General features: G+C 35.9%; 1 protein-coding gene across 4 annotated transcripts in view; it reads left to right on the top strand.

Annotated features, from left to right (window-relative positions):
• il1rapl1a (interleukin 1 receptor accessory protein-like 1a) overlaps positions 1-22,846 on the top strand; it is a 122,800-nt gene that overhangs the window by 81,534 nt on the left and 18,420 nt on the right. For all 4 annotated transcript variants that reach the window (XM_048193742.1, XM_048193741.1, XM_048193744.1 and 1 more), the window contains one exon: positions 10,555-10,629. In XM_048193742.1, coding sequence (XP_048049699.1) covers positions 10,555-10,629 — 75 coding nt within the window. The remainder of the gene's footprint in view (positions 1-10,554; positions 10,630-22,846) is intronic.

Genomic DNA, 22,846 nt, shown 5'->3' with positions numbered 1-22,846 from the left:
AAAGAACAGGAATGTCCTTGAAACTACAGTCATTTCTTCTAGAAAAGAAATCACAAATCTTTAATATTTTGATTATTTGTCCTAGACAGTAATGCAATCACAATGGAGATCAAATTGAGGCTTTTACACAAGTTACCTGCTTCTCAGTATTTTTTCTCCTGAGAAAAAAAATACCCTAGTTATCTCTCATTTATCACATTTTTTTTTTTTTTTTATTCTGCTATGGAATTTTAGAAGAGGCGTCCAGCATCCGGATGCAGAGCTGTGTGTTGTAGCGCTTGCTGGAAAACAGTTTCCAAAAGTAGCTTGCGTTTCCTATTGCTATTTTAGTACAGACAATGTGGTTTCCATGGACACTTGCGTGGTGTCCATGCCAACGGCAGGTTTGGAGCAGTGTAAGCGTGTAACCGTGTGTGCCCGGGAGGGACTTGCAATGGAGTGTTCCAGGGACAATGCCAACCTTTCTTTACCTCTCCCACCTGTACCAATTTGTGCCCTTCCCACTGTATCTCTATGGAAACGGTCAGGCGAGGACAGTTGCTCAAATTCGATCCAGTCACCCATAGATAACAGAAGGGTTTATGGGTACTGTAGACTGCTGGGAAAGCGGTGCTGAATGGCAGGGTGGGTATTAAGTGGTTACAAAATGATACACGGTTAAGAGTGCGTTTTGTTTGTTTATCCATTGATCTCCATGTTGATTGGAGCCCCCGTTGTCTTGAAATCCCCTATAGTGCACTGGGGCTGCGATAGCACGTTCTTTACACATGCTCCCAACACCTTGCATCTGTCAAGTCTAATCAGGACAAGATAAGTGTGTGTGTGTTTTGTGTGTGTAAGTGTCTGTGTGTGTGTGTGTGTGCACATGTGCCCGTAATCAGCAGAGAGTTATGTAATCATATTTAATTAAGGAATAATTACAGATGCCGCTAAGTGAGAGTGCGACAACTTAACTCTCTCTTAGTCACCCCATAACGCACACACACACACTCTCATTTTTCTGCATGTTGGGGAATTTCTATTGACTGCTACTGTTTTTATTTTATTTTATACTATTTACACAGAGAGCCATAGCTAGTAATTCTTAACACCCTTGTGGGCGAGCCACAATCCAGTTTATTTTATCCTAATATGAACATATTTTATGTATTTTTTTTATTTAGGGTGCAGGACCACAGATTGAAATGCACAATTTGTGTATATTTTTTACATTCATTTGTGTATTATTATTCTTATACATTCAATTAATAATACTGGAATTTACATCTATAATAATAATAATAAAATGTAATTTTATTAATATACAATATTTTACATTTTGATAGGGGACCAATTTGTGATTTCATTATTTTTAAATATTTGGATGTAAAATGGAATTCATTAAATTGGATTCTACATTAATTTATATTATATAAGTAATTTTAAAATAAATAACAAAATGTTTTTTTTTTTTTCATTTAGGTGGGCAGGGGCAACATTCAATTAATTATAGCACAACATTCAATTAATTATACTGGATTTTATATCAATTTTAATAAGAAGAAGAAGAATATGAATATACAAAATATTTTTCATTTAAATAGAGGGAATTAATTTGTGTTTTCATTATTGTGACATTTGGATGTAAAATACAAATTAATTATACAGAATTCTACATCAGTTTATGTTATATTAATAATATTAAAATTATCACAAAATTTAATATTTTTCATTTAGGTGAAGGGGACCATGAATTGATGCACAATTTGTGCATTATTTTATGACATACTGTGAAGTAAAATATATTGTATTATTTATCATGGATTTTACATCAATTTTTATGTTAATAATATAAATATATATTACAAAATGTAACATCTCTTATTTAGGTATAAGGGACTACATTTTCAAATTACTTGAATGACATTAAATTTACTCACACAACAAGTCACACACACACATTAAATACATTATATATTTTTCACTCTTTGTTATATTGCAGCCATTTGCTAAAATCATTTAAGTTCATTTTTTTTCCTCATTAATGTACACACAGCACCCCATATTGACAGAAAAACACAGAATTGTTGACATTTTTGCAGATTTATTAAAAAAGAAAAACTGAAATATCACATGGTCCTAAGTATTCAGACCCTTTGCTGTGACACTCATATATTTAACTCAGGTGCTGTCCATTTCTTCTGATCATCCTTGAGATGGTTCTACACCTTCATTTGAGTCCAGCTGTGTTTGATTATACTGATTGGACTTGATTAGGAAAGCCACACACCTGTCTATATAAGACCTTACAGCTCACAGTGCATGTCAGAGCAAATGAGAATCATGAGGTCAAAGGAACTGCCTGAAGAGCTCAGAGACAGAATTGTGGCAAGGCACAGATCTGGCCAAGGTTACAAAAAATTTCTGCTGCACTTAAGGTTCCTAAGAGCACAGAGGCCTCCATAATCCTTAAATGGAAGACGTTTGGGACGACCAGAACCCTTCCTAGAGCTGGCCGTCCGGCCAAACTGAGCTATGGGGGGAGAAGAGCCTTGGTGAGAGAGGTAAAGAAGAACCCAAAGATCACTGTGGCTGAGCTCCAGAGATGCAGTCGGGAGATGGGAGAAAGTTGTAGAAATGTGTATATATATATATATATAATATAAAATGTGTGTGTGTGTGTGTGTGTGTGTGTGTGACTTGTTGTGTGAGTAATTTTAATTTTAACCTCTGGACTTGTGGTCCCCTAGAAACGTTCCCACCTTTCACCCAATTAGCTTACGGCCCTGCACACACGGCAGTAACACAGATTCCACCTTTTTTACATTCCACTCCAGTAGTTCTTCCCCTCAGAGCTTCCTTTTATCTCACAGTTTATTTCTCAAGGACATCTGAACAGGAATAATGCATAGCATGAAAATCTCTGTCATCACTGAAAATAGAGTCAGATATTCTGAATGCTCTACAAAAGTGAATCGTATCCAGCACAGTGTGCTGCAGAGATCGCAATGAATACATTCTCGTGTCCTCCCAAGCATCAAATCTGCCCTAGTTTTGCCAGCGAACCGTGCTCTCTGGCTAATGCTAGGACACTTTTGCAGGCTAAAGTTCACACAAGGTTTATTTTGTAGTTTAAGCTGCAGCTAAGTAAGGCTGTTAGGTATGGGTTACATCTGTGTTTAAGGTTCTCAGACCGTTTAAGGTGCGTGTTTTTGATTAACTGTTCCCTTGGTTTTGGGTTTATATGTAATGGAAAAATAGTGTTTCAGCAGTCAGAGGGGCATGTGAATTATTTACCCTGCACTGCACAAAGAGTTATGCAATATGAACTATGACAGAGAGAGATTAAAAAAAACTGTCTGGGTCCTACATCAGAATCAGAGGCGTTTTTTTCTGAGGAGGCAAAATTTGAAAAATGCCACAAAAGAATTATTTCGTAATATTGGCTGAAGTAGTATGTGTAGCAGTGCTCCACAAATCTGCATGAATGGGTCAAACTGGAGGAAATGGGCAGACTAATTACAAAGTGAATTACTCACCCACTCATATGACATCCCTTTCTGTCAGGTTCAAATCAAAATAGACTTGAAATGACTTAAAATGGTGATCTATGAATGAGACGGTTTTAGCGACTTATCTCTTACCACTTATCTCTTTTAAATTAAAGCTGCACCTCCATGTCTGCGATCATCACTGATGATCCAAAAAGATGACTGTTAATAATAATAGCCAAACAACATTTTGTATTGACAAATTAATATGAAAACAATTATACTTTTTACTTATTATTATAGTTATTATTTATTATTTATTTTGGTAACACTTTACAATAAGGTCTCATTTGTTAACATTAGTTAATGTATTAATTAGCATGAACTAACAAAGAGCAATACATTTTTTACAGTGTTTAATAATCTTTGTTAATGTTAATAAAAATACAGTCTTTCAATGTTCATTTATGTTCATAACTTATTCATTAATAAATGCTGTAGAAGTATTGTTCATTCTTAGCTCAGGTTAACTAATGAAACCTTATTGCAAAAGTGTTACCAACTTTTTTATGTAAAATTATATTTTTGTGGAAACAGTGATCAATTTTCGATTTTCAGGATTCTTTGATGAATGGAAAGTTCAAAAGAACTCCATTTATATGAAATAGAAATCTTTTGTAACATTTTTAAATGTTTTACTGTCACATTTGACCAATTGAATGCGTCCTTGCTGAATAAAAGTATTCATTTCTGTCAAAAGAATATAATATCATAAATATAAAGTATTGCATATCAATAATATGATCTAATAATTAATTAAAAATGTATTATTTAATATTAGTAGCAATAATTAATTGTAACAATAATTATAATAATTTAAAAAAAATGTATACAATTTAAAGTGTTAGTTCACCCAAAAATGAAAATTCTGTCATTAATGACTCAACCTCATGTTGTTCCACACCCGTAAGACCTTCATTCATTTTCGGAACACAAATTATGATATTTTTGATAAATATCATTGACAGCAAGATAATTAACACTTTCAAATGCCCAGAAAGGTACATAAGACATATTTAAAACAATTCATGTGACTAAAGTGGTTCAACCCTAATGTTATGAAGCGACGAGAATACGTTTTGTGCACCAAAAAAACTAAATAATGACTTTATTCAACTCAATTTGACTTTATTTATTTATCAAACTGCCAAAGTCACGTGATTTCAGTAAATAAGACTTCATTATGTCATAAGTGTTTGGAAAGTTTCGAAATTTAAATGGTTCACGTGACTTTGGCAGTTTGATACCTGCTCCGAATCACTGATTCAAAACAAAAGATTTGTAAAGCTTCGAAGCGTCATAAAGCAGTGTTTTGAAATCGCCAATCTCTAGATATTGTTGAATAACATTTTTTTTGTTTGTTTTTTGCTGCACAAAAAGTTTTCTTGTCGCTTTATAATATCAATGTTGAACCACTGTACTCATATGAACTGTTTTAAATATGTTTTTAGTAGCTTTCTGGGCATTTGAAAGTGTTAATTATCTTCCTGTCAATGGAGGCCTCACTGAGCCATCGGATTTCATCAAAAATATCTTAATTTGTGTTACAAAAATAAATGAAGGTCTTACGGGTGTGGAACGACATGAGGGTAAGGGTGTGTGTGTGTGTGTGTGTGTGTGTGTGTACAGTGGCCCCAAAACTATTTAGACACTTAAGCCACACTATGACACAATGATTTATGAATGTTATTGCATTAGGCATTGCGTATTATTTTGCTATTATTTTTTAATCAACTGATTCCAAGATTATTTTAGTGGAGCTATGGAGTCAATTCCCATCAATTTCACACAGGTGCCTCTAGTGATGCTGTGTCCCATTCAATTCGAAAAAATGGAATGTCCAGAACGTGTGTGAAAAAATGCAATAGAACGCCATTTGAATTCAGACTTCCAACTTGGAAATGTGCATCTAATGCATAGATGTTTACATTTTTAAACATGTCCAGTTACTTTTTGGAGCCACATACGTGTATGTGAGCTTTTGTGGGAGAGTTTGAATGTGCTTATATGTGTGTGTGTGTGTGTGTGTGTGTTTGTGTGTGTGTGTTGGAGAAAAAGAGTTGTGAACCTCAGAGGGAGCCTGCGCTATCACACCTCTCCTACACGCAGTCTGTCAATATATCAGTCTCAAACTCCGTGAACTCATCTCACACACACAGAAACTACTCTACACATGTGTGTGAGTGTGTGTGAGAGAGGACTATAACACACAAACAGAGTATGGAGGAATTTAAAAGCGGACTGATTCCTGTCTTTTTTTTTTTTCTGGGTTGTAGCTTCCCCCCCTGCTGAGTGTAACCAGTCTCCCCACCGTGCTGGCCTGAGTGTTTTTATTTCTCTCCTCTTCTGCATCACGCTATCCTTCCGTCACACTCATCCCTTGCTTCTGATCCAACTCACATTTTTCTCTCTTTTCATCTCCCTCTGTGTTCTTCTCTCTCCCAGGGATGAATTCACTAAACAGTCACTTAGTCCAAATAGCTTCTTATTCACTATCACAGTCTGGTCTAGCTATTTTGATGCTTTTTAGTGCAAAGACCTCCTTTGTGTATCTAAATTCAGCACTGATTTTGCGGACGCTTGTAAATTGGGTGCTAAAACAACGCAGACAGTGTTCGCAAATAAATGGTGCTGTCAGTGGCTGCAATTCAATCTTAGTGAATTCTCCTCTCTGTCTCTCTCTCTTTTTGCTTTTAGACATAGAGACGATAGCATCTTCATATTGAGGGTGTTTGTCTTGGTTGTGGGTTCGAGTCGTGGTGACACTACATTGCTCATTGCTTAGATTAGCTGTGTAATTGTTCTACCAGACAGCAAGCAATTTGTATGGTGACTCATCCTCTCTCTCTCTCTCTCTTTCTCGCTTTCTATCTTTTCTCTCGTCCTCTCAATCTCTGCACGTCCTCAAGCTGCGTTTAAAGCATGTTATGATAGTTACAGTCTTGACAGGCTCATTAAAGACCCTTATATTCTTAAAAAAAATCTTTTAAAGGAATAGTTCACCCTAAAATAAAAATGAGTTTTCATCTTTTGCTCACCCCCATGTTGTTTCAACTTTCTTCCATGTAGCACAAAAGAATTATTCCGAAGGCTTTGCTAGCTATATTTTCCACGCAGTTACTATGAATGGAGATTGAAGGTCGCAAACTTAAAAGTACCATAAAAGTGGTCTAAAAGACTCGTGAGCTGTATTACAACTCTCAAGTCATTTGTTGGCTTTGTGAAGAAGAAACAAGCTGCAATTAACGTTGTAATTCACTTCACCTTATAAACCACTGATACCAGTCATAAGATTTATTCAGACTGTAATAGTTTATCAGTTGGTTGTAAGATATTTTCAACATTTACAGGTGCTAGTCTGTGATTTTATTGCCTCCCGAATCCAGAATGAGGGTGTTCATACCCCCCACCCCCATTCCCGGCTGAATTATAGAGTGTTTTTTGACAAACACCAAGGTTGTGTGGTAATTTATTTTCTGTCTGAAAGCCACATCTCTGACTTTATGAAAGGGAATAAATCAAAAAGTTATTTTGAAAATCTGTTTTGACCCCTGCATTTCAAAAATGACTTTTTATTTCTGAATTTATTTTACTAGTCAAACCAGTAGCTGGGTCAAAAGTAAGAGGTTGCATTAACTTATTTTTGCTCATTTCCATATATATATTTTTTTTAAATTACACTGTAAAAAATGACCGTGATTTTAACAGTAAAAGACTGTAAAAATGCTGCGGTGAAAAACTGTTAATTGGTTTACAGAAAGTTTCCGTACTATATACGGTGAATAACTGTAATAGATCTAACGGTACATTTAATGTAATTTTACGGTAAAATACTGTTAAATTCACAGTTTTTGGAAGTGAAAAATAATAATTCCCACAATTCCCTGCGTGACACTTCACATTTGATATATTTTCGTTGTTTTTCTCATTTTTTTCTAATCAGTTATGTACATTAGGGTTTTATGTTACATCTAATGTTGTTAAAATAATGTTTATTGCATTTTTAAAATGTCATGTGTGTTACCATGATGGTGTGTGTGTGAATGACACTGTGTGCACCTTCTATATATTAGTGTTGTCCTTCTCAGCTTGTGGAAAAGCTGCTTGTGATGAACTTTGATTCATCATGTGACTCTCATCACCACTGTGTTTGGTGACTGTCAGTGTATTATAAAGGTACAAAACAGATATTAGTACTTCATTAGGTTGGTACATTAACATTATATCAGTTAATGAAATACGTTATTTTACCGTAAATTTAACAGATTGTTTTTAACGTTGCTACTGTATTTTTTACGGTAAGGTTCTGGCAACCACAGCTGCCGTTTTTTTACCGTAAATTTTACTGGGATTTTTTTTACAGTGTACATATATCATCCCTTTACAACAAGTATGGAAAGTGTTAATATATTAGATTATCCAAAATTAAGCATTACAGATGACAATTTATATTATATAATGTTTTTTTTTTTAGCATAAAACTAAATTGTGATACAGACCATTACCATGATACTATACTGTGATATAAGATTTAAAGGGTTAGTTCACCCAAAAATGAAAATTATATAATTAATTACTCACCCTCATGTCGTTCCACACCCGTAAGACCTTCGTTCATCTTCGGAACACAAATTAAGATATTTTTGATAAAATCCAATGGCTCAGTGAGGCCTCCGTTGCCAGCAATGTCACCGTCAACTCTCAGGATCCATAAAGGTACTAAAAACATATTTAAAACAGTTCATGTGACTACAGTGGTTCATCCTTAATATTATAAAGCTACAAGAATACTTTTTGTGTGCCAAAAAAACAAAATAACGACTTTATTAAACAATATCTAGTGATGGCCGATTTCAAAACACTTCAAAGCTTTACGAATCTTTTGTTTCTAATCAGTGGTTTGGAGCGCCAAAGTCACGTGATTTCAGTAAACGAGGCTTCATTACGTCATAAGTGTTTCGAAATATCAATGGTTCGCATAATTTTGGCAGTTTGATACGCACTCCGAACCACTGATTCGAAACAAAAGATTCGTAAAGCTTCGAAGTAGAGACCTATGTAGGACGGATTTTTCAGCTCCCGCAAAAAAATATGTTATATTGTCCTGCTCCCACCTGCGACATTCATGTTTTGTCCCGCTCCCGCCCGCAAAATCCCACATAAAATTAGCTTATATAGATTTTTGTCCGTACATCCATGAAATGTTATGTGTCGCTAGAACATCCCAGCATAAACGCTTCCGATAAAATATTTGTTATTAAAGCATCAACATTCACAAACTACAGTTAGTTTGAACCGAAAAGTAAGCTGCTGCGTGCATGGTTTGGTATGGCAGAATGTGTGCAAAGAGCGCTCCCTTTATAATGACTAAAAAAAGCTGACATCTCAGTTCATCGCAATCTCATAAAGCTGTTATAACACAATGAATACATGAACAATGAATCTTTCGTTATGTTTACACTTCGTGTGTTATAATAATAGGATTCGTGAGCACACAAATTTCAGCACTGCATAAAATCTCTGGCGTTTTGAGTGATGAGAGGATTCTAACACAAACACCTGATTATGTTGCGTCTCAGAAATCAACAGATATGTCTGTGATTGGCTACATTGCTCAACACTGCAAACACAAGTTATAAATAGAATCTCGCATATGCTTGCGACTGTAAATCGTTTTTATTTTATATTAGTTATTCTTGTTGCTTTTTTTGCAATATATGAATAAAAATTTATTAGTTTTTAGATGTTTTATGTTTAGATATTTCTATTTTGCGGGAGTCCCACGAATCATTTGATTCTCCCACAACCTGAGTAGCGTCTCACAGCCCGTGCCCGTACGCGCCCATCAAATCTTGTCCCGCGCCACACTCTGTCCGGGGGAGTGCAGGTCTCTACTTCGAAGCTTCATGAAGCAGTGTTTTGAAATTGGCCATCACTAGATATTGTTGAATAAAGTCGTTATTCTGGGGTTTTTTGGTGCACAAAAAGTTTTCTTGTCGCTTTATAATATCAATGTTGAACCATTGTATTAACATGAACTGTTTTAAATACGTTTTTAGTAGCTTTCTGGGCATTTGAAAGTGTTAATTATCTTGCTGTCAATGGAGGCCTCACTGAGCCATCGGATTTTGTCAAAAAATATCTTAATTTGTGTTTCGAAGATGAACAAAGGTCTTACGGGTGTGGAACAACATGAGGGTGAGTAATTCATGACAGAATTTTCATTTTTGGGTGAACTAACCCTTTAAGTCATACCGTCTTACATACTGTACTAATGTGTCCATTTCCCTTTAACAGGGAAATGTGCTGCATGGGTCAACAGTGAGATGTGTATATTCTGGAAGCATAATTCATTAATTTGCTGTTTGCTATCCGTCAGTCACCCGGAATAATCCGTCGGGAGGGGCCAGTGCGCTTTCCTCCGCTGAGTGAAAATTGGATTTTGGATGAGCGATCGCGCGGCTTAAACTTCCACCAGCTCGCTGTCTATTAAGCGCACTCCCCACGTCACGCACACACACACTCACAGCCCAGAACCAATCTAGAGCCGCAACAAACACGCACAAATATACATCCTCGAGTTTTAAGAGTTACATAAAGCCGAATGCAAACACACGTATGCGCTGACATGGTGCGTGTAGTATTACCTACAGCAATCCTGTGCTTGAGAAAAGCCAACTGAACAAACACAGTCAGCATAATCACCAGAGAGAAAGAAACATACACACCTCTGACTCGAAGGAAATGAGCTGGAATTTGGAGCATCGTGCCCACATAGGGAGAGAACGATCTGGAGAGAGAGAGGGGTGTGGGGAGGATTGATGGATAGGGGGGAAAAAGTCAAGAAGAACAGAAACGAGAGCACCGGGGAGACCAAGACGATTCTCGCTGAGATGTTGATGGCAGGATGCTGGAGTTTACTCATCCAATCACGAACGTGTGGGCAGAGAGAGGGAGAGAGTGTGTGCTTCATCAGAGGTGCTTGATGTCACTTAGTAAAAATAACGCTCTGTGTCTGTTTCAGCTCCTCTGACTGAAGAGCCCCCCAGGATTCTGTTTCCCTCTGAAAACAAGCTTCTCGCCATGGATGTGCAGCTCGGTAAGAACAGCTTCCGTTTGTCTTCGTGGGGGGTGGGGGAGTTTGTTTGCATTGGAATGCTGTTTTTGAAAGAACATTGTATGTAATATGTACTCTGTGCACAGTTTCCAAATTTTTGAATGCATGGATTACCCAAATGACCTACGACATTTGTAAAAAAAAAATAAATAAATAAAAAAAAAAAAAAAAAAAAAAGGCAGTATAGAGCCAGAGCACATTGTGTGGAATATTGTATCCCATGATGCATTGCTCTCGACTTGACCTTCTATTTCCAGGGTGACAAAAGAACTGGAGGCGATATCAATCATGGTTTTTCACAATGTGTCTGGTTGACAAATTTTTTGATGGGTCTGCCAAACTTTCTGCACAAACCTGGATTAAAAATGAACAAAAATTACTGTTTGTTTCCGAGATGCTGACTGGAATGCTTGCCAAATTAAACATTCAGGCAAATTCAACACTTGCACCATTTTAGCCATAGTGTTTCTGAATGTAATGCTGCGTCTGCTTGTCATATCACTCATTTCTCAAAATAACCAGGGCATCTTGAGGGGGCATCAGTGACGCATGGTGCTTCTGCTTCTTCTTCTGCCAAGTGCTATACACTATATCTGTGTACTCTACCATTCAAAAGTTTGGGGCTGGTAATATGTCTCTTAATAAGTCTCTTATGCTCACCATGGCTGCATTTATTGGATGAAAAATACAGTAAAAACAGTAATATTGCAATTACAATTTTAAATAACTGTTTTCTGTTTAAATATATTTCAAAATGTAATTTATTTCTGTAATGGCAAAGTTGAATTTTCAGCAGCCATTACTTCAGTCTTCAGTGTCACATGATCTATATTCAAATATGCTGATTCAATACTCAAGAAACATTTCTTATTTTTCAAATTAGTATTAACGTTTCTTATTATTAAATGTTAAAAGACATTGTGTTGCTCAATAGTTTTGTGGAAACAGTGTTAGATTATTCCCAGGCTTTTTTTGATTAATGTATAGTTTAAAAGAACAGCATTTATTTTAAATAGAAGTCTTTTATAACATTATAAATGTATTTTCTGTCATTTTTGAGCATCCTTGCTAAATAAAACTACTAATTTCTTAAAAAAAAAAAAAAAAACTTACTGACCCCAAACATTTAAATTGTAGTGTATATAATGCATCGTTTGATGTACCACTTTTACAAAATCAGCAGAATTTGATGCAATTAAAGTTTGCATCAAATAATGTTGACAGTAATGTTTTGTTTGGCACATTATCATTTACAGAAAGCTGGCAATAGATGGAATACTACTTTAAAATGTGTTTGTGAACACTTTTTATTGATCATGGCAGCAGTTAATTAATTAAATAATTATGAAATTATGTCGAAGAGTGTTATAACCGGGCATATATCCAGGTGTTTGGTGCAGTCGAGTGCATTTTTGGCATTTTAAAAAGCCAGTTGCTCTACAGTCCCAGCAAAATAACCCTTAATTGAGGTACACTGCTGCACCCTTCACAACTTAGCACTTGAATCGTCTTGTGCAAATTTCCATCAGCAAAAATTTAGTTTGTTAATAAATTGGGTGCTATAGTAATAGCAGAAAGTGCATGCAAATGGTGGGCACAATTCATTTTTAATCCATGAATTTTCCTCTTAATGTAGTAATGTGCTGTTTGACATACCATCTTTTTTAAATAGGCTACTGTAGTTGGCAGTGTGTTATATACTGCAGAGTAAGCAGTACGGTAGTATTCCATTCCACACACAGCCAGTGTGGTTTTTGTATTTGCATTGTGTTTGTGCAAGCAATTGTGCAAGTAAAATGAGAGGCATTGTAATGGATTTACTCACAAAAACACAAGCAAAACAGTTTCAACAAATGTGTGATCTGTTTCTGTTATTGAAAAGACATCAAACTGTTACTAAAGGAGACTCATCTAGAATGTTTAAACTCATGCCATGCACAGTTATGCACTAACTCAGCAGCATTTGTGTGTGTGTGTGTGTGTGTGTGTGTGTGTGTGTTGACGCCTAAGAAAGGAGTTCCCCTGCTAGACAGATAGCTGCTATAGTCAGCATTATGATGCTATGTTGTTTACGCTCTGAATGGAAGTCGTTCTCATAAATGCAAATCCTCTATGCTAATTATCTGCTGTTGTCTCCCAACAATAGCCGCTCCATATGGTGCCGAAACATTCACTGGGCCTTCTTTTGGATTTCACTGTATGTGTGTGTGTTGATCCGAGCTCATTGTGCATGTTAACATACGCATACCGTCCGTTTTAATATAAGTAACGGACAGAGATGTGCTTGTTCGCGCATGTGCCCTAGTCTGTTAGCATGTGCATTGAACTGAACCGTGTGTGTGTGTGTATGTATGTGGTGAATGGAGCCACGTCTGTTTGTTTGGCGGAGGCTCTGGATCCAGGCATGTTGGAAACAGGAGCAGATTGGAACATATTGTGGCAGCGCTGACCAAGTTCTGCCTTCAGAATGAGCCGAGAGAGCAGGACACCACTCATCGACTGGAGACACACTGACCACATGATGAGTAATTTTGAGGCTTAGACGGTGTGTGCATTGTGGGCAGCTTAGCAAATATAATAGAAACCATTGGAGACGAACTTTGTCGTGTGGCGATTATGAATGTTGTTGTTGAAACTGTTCAGTTTCATCTCTGTCTTTTCTCAGTTCGGTTTCAGTTCAACTCAAATCTAAATTTTCTATATCCTTTGCTGCATCATGGGAAATTTTAGAATTTTTATTAAAATAAAGTTACAGTTGTAGTGAAGAATTAATATTAAATCATTGTTGCTCAGTACATTTTTATGTCGTTTTGGACTTGTAATGACACCTAATGGCGTGGATGTAGCATCATGCAAAGGTTTTCAGTTACCAATGTAATGCATTATTTTCAGTCGCCATTATCAATTTATTCTATAAACGAAAGTATACGATAATTGAGAAAAAAAATATTTTACATTGATTATGTGATCTCAACATGGTTGGCCTCATAAGGTGTAAAATAAAATCATTTTTTAGGTTACTGCTATCAAGGGTGTAGAAATTATTTTAAACATTTTTCAAAAGTACTTATTTATTTATTTATTTATGTGTAAAACTTTTGTAATGTAATGTTCACCTTTAACAAATTGAATAAATTAAATAGTAAGTGCAATATATATATTTTTAAATTAATTAAGAGTTGTTAATGAATGTAGTATCTATTCATTTAACAAATAATTTAATCAAATTAAATTAAGGCAACATCAACTGAACAAGACACTAAGAATAATATAAAGATAAATAAAAATATTTAATATTCCCAAAAATTTTTTTTAAAGGAGTCATGAACTGCAGTTTTATTATTTTATAATGTTTCCTGAGGTGCACTTGTAATGTTAATATGATTTTTACATCAAAAATTATCATAATTTAGAAATAAGCGGAGATTTTCTACTCTATATTAGCCCTCTGTTTTGAATGCTCTGTTTGAAGGGGCATGTCTTCTGTGAGACTTCAGTGTAAACGCCCACTGCTGTGATTGGCTAACATCTTTGCATATGAAATAAGTATTACATGTGGAACTCCCTTGAAAACATTTACTATGTTTTTACTATTATAGCTGTTGAGATTAACAAATCATGAATAGTGTTGATTACAGCATTATATTTAGATCTACTCCTGTCGCATGAAAATTTGCAGCGATGAGCATTGCAGCCGATGACAGACATGTCTGCTGAGTGCATAAATGCAGTGATCTGATCATTGCAACCCGATTTCTGCACTCTCACGAATGCTTTTCATCAAAATGTAAATAAGAGATTCATTTTGCAGTGTAGACAGCATCATTGATTATAATGGGAGTTTTGACGATAGATTAACTTGCGCATAAACAGCAATAAACTTACATATCTGTACATAAACCATTACATATCAGCAATCACTGAAATCCTTGAATCACTGATCACAGATTAGGCATTAGAAGTAACATGGTTGTGGCATTACTGTCAGGTCCATATCTTACAGCAAAAGTCTGTTTGCAAACCCTGTGCTGAAATTGCAATTTACCAAAGAATCCACAGTAGCTGTTTCCATACAAAGTTGCGAATTTAACTTGTGTGCAAATTTGTAATATCACATAAAAAATAAAGCACTGTTTGGCTGGGACAATACATCGAATCTCGATTCGTGATACGAAGAATCTGGAGTGATTCTGATATTTTCCTATGTATCACGATTCTCTCTCGAATCGATTCTGAGCTTAGTTTTTTAACAGCAGATGGCACTACTATACGTGCTTTAGAAACACTCGTACACTGCCTGCTTACAGTTCCTTTACACACACTTCGGAACACAAATTAAGATATTTTTGTTGAAATCCGATAGCTCAGTGAGGCCTTCATAGTCAGCAATGACATTTCCTCTCATCTACTAAAAACATATTTAAATCGGTTCATGTGAGTACAGTGGTTCAATATTAATATTATAAAGCGACGAGAATATTTTTGGTGCGCCAAAAAAACAAAATAACGACTTATTTAGTGATGGCCGATTTCAAAACACTGCTTCAGGAAGCTTCAAAGCATTATGAATCAGCATATCGAATCATGATTCGGATAAATATTCGGAATCATGATTAATATTGAACCACTGTACTCACATGAACTGATTTAAATATGTTTTTAGTACATTAATGGATCTTGAGAGAGGAAATGTCATTGCTCCCTATGCAGGCCTCACGGAGCCATCGGATTTCAACAAAAATATCTTAATTTGTGTTCCGAAGATTAACGAAGGTCTTGCGGGTGTGAATCGACATAAGGGTGAGTAATAAATGACAGAATTTTAATTTTTGGGTGAACTAACCCTTTAAACCTAAAATAATCATTCATAAAGTTCAAAAAGGTTCAAGCTAATTACAAAACTCGCATCATAAAAGCATTCTGAGCCGAGGTGCTGGTATATTTAACCACTTACATGACTCAGCCGAACACACAAGCGCTGTCCAGCAGTCTTCTTTGTGAGTGTGCGGTTAAAAACTAGCCTAAAGTGCCATCTGCTGTTAAAACTAAGATCAGAATCGATTAGAGAGAGAAAATATCAGGATCGACCCAGATTCATTGTATCGATCGAGAGTCGATGTATCGTCCCAGCCCTACCATCCAGTGAGTCGAAGAGAACAGGTAGGTGAATGGAAACATAGCTAGTGAAATGTACCAAATACACAAATAATGCTCTACTGAGACATTCACATATAATAACCACTTTCCTAGCATTCGGATCATTTGAAAGGTAATGACATTTTTAGTCCAGTGATCCTGTATCTCTCTTCTCTCCTTGATGTAGAAGTAGACTTTGATTTTCTTCTTCAGAGGCGATCTTTCATCACACTATTACATCATAATTTGAAAAAAAATCCAAAAGTAGTCATTTTCGGAGCTTGGTTACAATAAAAGCTGTATTTGGGCTCAAGGGGAAGTTTTGAGTTCTGAAACTTACAGGATGTTTTTTATAGTACAATGACCTCTCATGTCAAAAGATCAAGGGAAATTTTGATTTCTCAACCGCTTTAAATGAACCATTAAATACATACTCAAAATCTTAAATGTGTGGCGTACAGATGTAGGTTGCAGGTGACATCTAATGAAAGAAATTTAGTGACAGATGGAAATGAGAGAGAGTGATTTTGAAGGAAAGAAGAGCATTAAAAGAGCGAGTGAGGAGGTTCAGAGAGATGGAGACAAATTCTGAGCTAGTGGAAGAATATTTAATGCTTTAGAACGTTTCAGGAGGGAATCACTCCTCGCTGAGCACTTCCTGCAGAAATCTTATTGGACACGCACAAATACAGACACACACACATGCAAACTTACACACACAGTTTTATAAGTATATTGCAGGTAAGAGGATATTGCTGGTCTAATACTAGTTATTTCCAGCATTTGTTGATGCAACTGTGTAATGCTATGTGATATATATGATGTATATGGCCATTACTTTGCTATAAACATGCTTATTATGAGAGATGAGCTATCGAAATCATTTTTCATGCTCCCTGCCATAGACGCGGAACAGATGATGATGTGAGATGATGGGATGATGAGTGAAGGATAGAGAGAGACGGATAGAGTGTGCTGTGTGTGAAACCTTCACATCCAAACATTATTAATGACAACAGGGGCACTCACACACACCTATGTGTGCACACACACACAAGCACAACTCAAATATCGCAGACTAACAAAGAAAGGGGAAAAGGCGAGACAGAAAGAGACTAGGCCGACTCGCACTCAACATGGAAAGAGGGAAAAAAGGTGACCTTTCTTCCTCTGTCTCTATGCAGTCGCCAGCCAAGATTAACAGATAGAAAGGAACAAATGCAAGAAAGCCTTGACTATCTATCTGTATTTTATACATTGATTTGGACTGATGAGAGTTCATCTTAACCCTCATGTTCTGTTTGGGGTCTTGGATCCCCCAAGGGCTCGAAAAATGTACCAATAAACATTGAAGTATAAGGGTGAAACTCCATTGCTTGTTCTAATCTTATGAGATCTGATTATAAACAAAATTTGAGCTTGATAACATGCATCAACCGTCCTTTATGAAAAATTGCTTCATTACTTTTGTTTGGAGTCTCAGAGAACCCAGATACAAACCATTAATAAATGCAATGAATTTCACATGCAAGTCATTTTTTTGACTGGTGAACACTCCAGTCAGTTGTTTATATTAATTTTTTTTCATTGTATTTTTTTTAAAAAGGGGTCCTTTCCCGGAGGACCCCAATTGCTGTTTGTGGGAGAGAGAAAAGGTTTGTAGATCTCTCTCAAATATAGAAAAAAATAGCTACTTTCAAGTATGGGTAGGTTGGTACACTTATGTCAGGTTGTGCAACCAATATAAAACTAGGAAAATGCTATTTTATCATGAACTTCTTTATTGCATTTAAAATTATATATGTGATCTTTCTAGCATAGGCAAAAGCTAATAAAAACATTCAAGTAGAAACCTGTTCAATGTAAAATTAGTTACAAAAGTCAAGTGGCGCAACCAGGAAGTCAGGTAGTGACTTAAACTAAATAAATAATAAATGTAAGCTATCGTTGTCTATTATTATTCTATTTGGTCTCACTTTATATTAAGTGGCCTTAACTACTATGTACTTACATCAAAAACTAAGTACAATGTACTTATTGGGTTCATATTGAATTGCAAAACACTTTTGCTGCTATTGAGGTGGGATACGGGTAAGGTTAGGGAAAGCTTTGGTGGTATGGGTAGGTTTAAGGGTAGGGGTAAGGAGTAAGGGATGGGTCAACAGTGTAATTATAAATGTTATTACAGAAATTAATTACAGATGTAATTACATGCAGGTGTTTTTAAAATATAAGTACAATGTAAAAACATGTATGTACACAATAAGTGCATTGTAACAAATGATTAATTTAAATGTAAGTACACAGTAGTTAAGGCCACTTAATATAAAGTGGGTCCTTCTATTTTTTTTTTATTATTATTATTATTATTGTTCTAGAATGTTAGTTTTAAGTTAAAGATGTTTTACACTTTCAATTATTTTCATGATAATTTTTAAATAATTTTAGATGCCACTATCATATCAAGTAAAGAAAGATCGGTCACACTTTATATTAGGTGTCTTTAACTATGTACTCGCATACAAATTGTTAGGTACTGTAAGATGTACTTATTTTATTCTAAATTGTATGTATTGTATTGTACATATTTTTTTCTAAATACCTTTTCTGAAGCTTTATTTGTCATTGATCCTTATTTATGTGAGTCACTGGGATTTTTGTGTCATAAAAAAAATAAATAAAGTAAATCTCAAATGAACATGAGGGTTAACTAAACATAATCTAACTTAATTGAAATGTATTCGCTGTGTGTCTTTGCTTCCTCACAGATGGCACAAAACACACACAGAAACAGACGTACGTTAACGCAGAAGTGGGGAGGATTTGTGCAGAGGTATTCAGAGAACTCTTCTTAATATTAATCACCCTTGCCCAAAATAATACAGTTGTTGCTAAGCAACCATCAGGAGATGAGGGCATTTCTCTAAATAAACATCTAAATTTGTTATTGGGTAAGATTGGACACTGATATCCTTAAAGGAACAGTACAAAAGCAGTTTATATGCAAAATATGCAAAAGCATGGATATATGGATTATGCATTTATATGGATATATGCAAAAGCTGTGTTTCTGCTGTTAGGATATTGGGCTAAATAGCCTGGAACCAGATATTTGTGGTTTACAAGCCCATTTTCAGCTATCTGGCCACAGCTGTGGATTAAATGATGAATTAAATGATTATTTTCATGCCATTTCTTGTTAATTTAAATCTAATCTTTGTTTAATAAACATTTGTATGTAATGCACAGTAGGCAAATGAGCGATCGTAACAGCCAATGAGCAGCAGCTTAGTTATCCGCTTCACATTTTTTGAGCACATACATTTTCAGCTTAATTTGAGAAAGACAGAGAGAGCACAAAAGAGGAATGACTTGACAGAGAGGTCGCGTTATCTCCATTCTGAAGTGTTCACTCCAATCCAGAATCCTTTGTCCCACATTTTTGGTCCACAAGGCCAGGGTTTCTAATCAAGTGTATGACCCTGTTAGAGTCGCCATGACCTTTCATGCGCTGGCAATTTTTGGCATGCCCTTTAAAAGGAAAGTTCACCCAAAATTCTGTGATCATTAACTCACCCTCATGTCATTCCAAACTCATATGACTTTCATTCAGAGAGATTTAGCTTAATGTCTGAGCTGCATTTTTCCATTAAATGAAAGTGGATGGGGATCAGAGACAGCCGTGGTTGCAATTCACTTTCAATATCATTTTGAATTGATATGCTAAATGCAATGAAACAGTAAATAGTGTTGTACCTTCTCCATCAGAGAGGATTGTTATTGATGCTGAAGAAGTCAGAAAAATGTTAGGAAGAAAGCTATAGGACCAGATGGATGTGCAAGTCTTTTTGCAAGGAATTTTGCAAAGTTGGCCCCAATGTGATCCATGTCAGTTTTCTAATAAGCAGTGTTTTTACTAAATGAAATCGTCGTATTGTGGGAATACCACAACTGGATGGATGGAACTGAAATAAATACTTTGAATGTTGCGATCCTACCTGAGTCGTAACAAAGCACTGTTCGCCAGAGGAGAACTGGCCTCCCGACTAAGCCTGGTTTCTCCCAAGGCTTTTTTTCACCATTTTAACACCTATCTGCCACTTGTTCCTTGCCGCTGTCGCCTTTGGCTTTCTTATTTGGGGACACTTGACATTTGACTTGACATTTGATATTCAACAGTGCTTTGATCTGCCTGCATTGACGCTATTCTTTAAGAGCTGCTGTGCAGCCAAAATAATGTACCAGTTATCAATGTAAAGCTGCTTTGACACAATCTACATTGTAAAAAACACTATAAAGGTGACTTGACTTGACTTGACTTGGGAATGTAATGTATAATTGTGTGTTTTATGTGTTTTAAGTGTAATGCATAATATGAAATTTCAGTGTATGAATTTGTTTAAAGTGTGCTATTTTAAAGTTTCCAATGTTGTTTTGGAGGTCTTCTACAATAGGTTTGCATGTATCAAAGGTCTTTTTTTTCTCATAATATACAATGTAGCATCACCTCTTTTGTCACAGTGTCAGAAACAAAATGGCCATTACCGTATATGAATTTCAGCTCCGGAGGCTACCTCAGCACTTGTACACACAAGCTGTGTCTCATTTTGGAGATTGCGTCCTCCGGAGGTCGCATTTGAAGGCTGCATACATTCTCAAGGATGTCTTATTTAAGAAAAGTAACCATAATAAAATTGACTGTTTATCATGAGATGTAAAATACTGTCATTTCTTTCTTACTTTGGTTACTTCTTTCGGTTAATTTTCTTAAATGAGACCGCCTTGATGACGTATGCAGCCTTCGGAGGACGCAGCCTCCGAAATGAGACGCAGCTACAGTGATACGAGCAGTAATGTTGGCGTCGGGTTTACCATATTGGGTCAAAGTAGACGTTGTTTGCGATCAGCCAATGAAGAAGTTGGCATTATGCACAATTATTACAAACCTACGTAGATATGTTACAGATGTTACTTTATTCTTTAAAACTTTTCAGACAGATTTACAAACGGCTATATTACACACTGCATGAAAGGTAATGTTCGAAAAAGCATAATAGGGGCACTTTCATTTTTAATTTTACTATTTTTTTTGTGAACATAGATACTAATAAGCAAGAAAAAATTCAGACTTAGTCTGACAAAGTGTTATTGTCTCATGTTATATGTGGTTAATGCGTTTTTGTTTGTTTGTTTGTTTGTTTGTTAGTAATAACTAATAATTCAATTTGCCAGAGTTTGTGAGGTTCATAGCATTGGATCCTGTATATTTCACTTTGTGTTTTGAGTAATTTCCAGTTTCAGACTCATTCAGGTCAGACAGACAAAATAGATGCTGATTGGTCATACAATATCTTCCTTTCTAACTGGGCTGTTCCTGGCTAGAATAACAGCAAAATGGACACAGATTTTATGTTGTCAAAAGTCTTTCATGTGGCCGAGGAGAAAATGGCATGGGTGCTTTAGGCATTTTTAACCAATCACCTGTTCTTGCATAGAGACACAACAAATACAGTGTCATTTCAGTTTCTACTTGAATCCGTCTCTGCACCACTCTTTGATTCTTAACCCTTGACACTATATCCTCTGCGTCTCTCTAAATTGTTTGATCTCTGTCCTTTCTGTCCTTCACTTTAATAAGAAAAAATCCTTTCATCTGACATTCCACAACACCCGGCTTCCCTTCTGCTGAGGTTTAGTTTCAGGCATAGCTTAAACCATACGTAAACCACCTGTCAGTCAGCTAACAGACTCATACTCACCTGCATTCAGAAAAGAGGAGTATTAAACACAAACACACTCACACACACTTGCACGTGTCAAACACGGAGCGTTTCACAGTCAATCATCTACAAACTGTTGGGAGTTACATATACTTGAACAAACTGCCATTTTTATTTCTTTTCCCAGCCTGAGCTGGAAGAATAATCAGATCAAATCAGATTTGCAGCCCAAAAACACCTCATTTGTGTCCATCCTGGCAGTTTGTCAGATATCCAGAGTTTATTATCTTTCCTTTGGGGATTTGAGCGCACAGTCCTCATTTTTGGCTCTTAGAAGCTGAAGGAAACTGAAGAGAATGTGAGTCCTATTAAATACAAATATAAAACGATACCTTTAAAGGAATAGTTAACCCAAAAATCACTCATGTCATTCCAAACTTTCTATTTCTGAAAGATCATGTGACACTGAAGACTGCAGTAATAGATTTGCCATCACAGGAATAAATTACATTTTAAAATATATTAAAATAGACTGTTGTTAGTGTATTTTTTATTATTATTATTTTCAATGCAGCCTTGGTGAGCATAAGAAACTGCTTTCCAAAACATTAAAAAATATTACCCACCTCAAACCTTTGAATGCTGTATGTGTATAATATACGGGTCAATGACATGACGGGTCATTTTTTTGTCCAAAGACCTTAATAATAATAAAAAACAAAGATATGACATCCAAAGTATGTAAGGTAGTACAACTAGATCACTTTTATTGAATCCAAAAGGTTTAAATATATTTTGCTACATATAAAGGTATTTTAAAGCTTTTGAAGTGTCTAAAGGTCATTCGGTTTAACCGTCCAAAGGCCAATACAGCCATTTCATTAGTGATTAAAACATCTTAAAATGTAATAAATGTATATATTTTTTATTCTGGCATGATTTTATAACATCATATGTCAACATTGTGCAAAATGGTATTCAAATTATGTGTAGAAGTCGTTGCTTTGTTATGAGAAAGAATTTTGTTGATGTCATTCGGAGTAACCAATATAAAGGGACCATTTTGGATCAAGTCATGCATTCAATATCATGTGACAGGATGTGACATCATTCAGACACCTGCAAAGGTCCACATGGGCTGCGTTCCAGTTCGGTTTTTAAATGCCCTTCCCTCGCTAACTTCACTTGGTCTCGTTGACTCGGATGTACGTCATTGCTTACGTTGCACGAGTGCCCACTTCTGGCGGAACCCTTGCAATGGGCTGAACTGGAACGTCCTAAGCCCTTGATCACTTGGAATTCGCAGTGGAGCTGATTTATTATTTATATTGTCCCCTTAAAAA

Source organism: Megalobrama amblycephala, linkage group LG6 (assembly GCF_018812025.1).
Source record: "Megalobrama amblycephala isolate DHTTF-2021 linkage group LG6, ASM1881202v1, whole genome shotgun sequence".
NCBI lineage: Eukaryota > Metazoa > Chordata > Actinopteri > Cypriniformes > Xenocyprididae > Megalobrama > Megalobrama amblycephala.
This window is presented reverse-complemented; position numbering and strand designations above follow the sequence as displayed.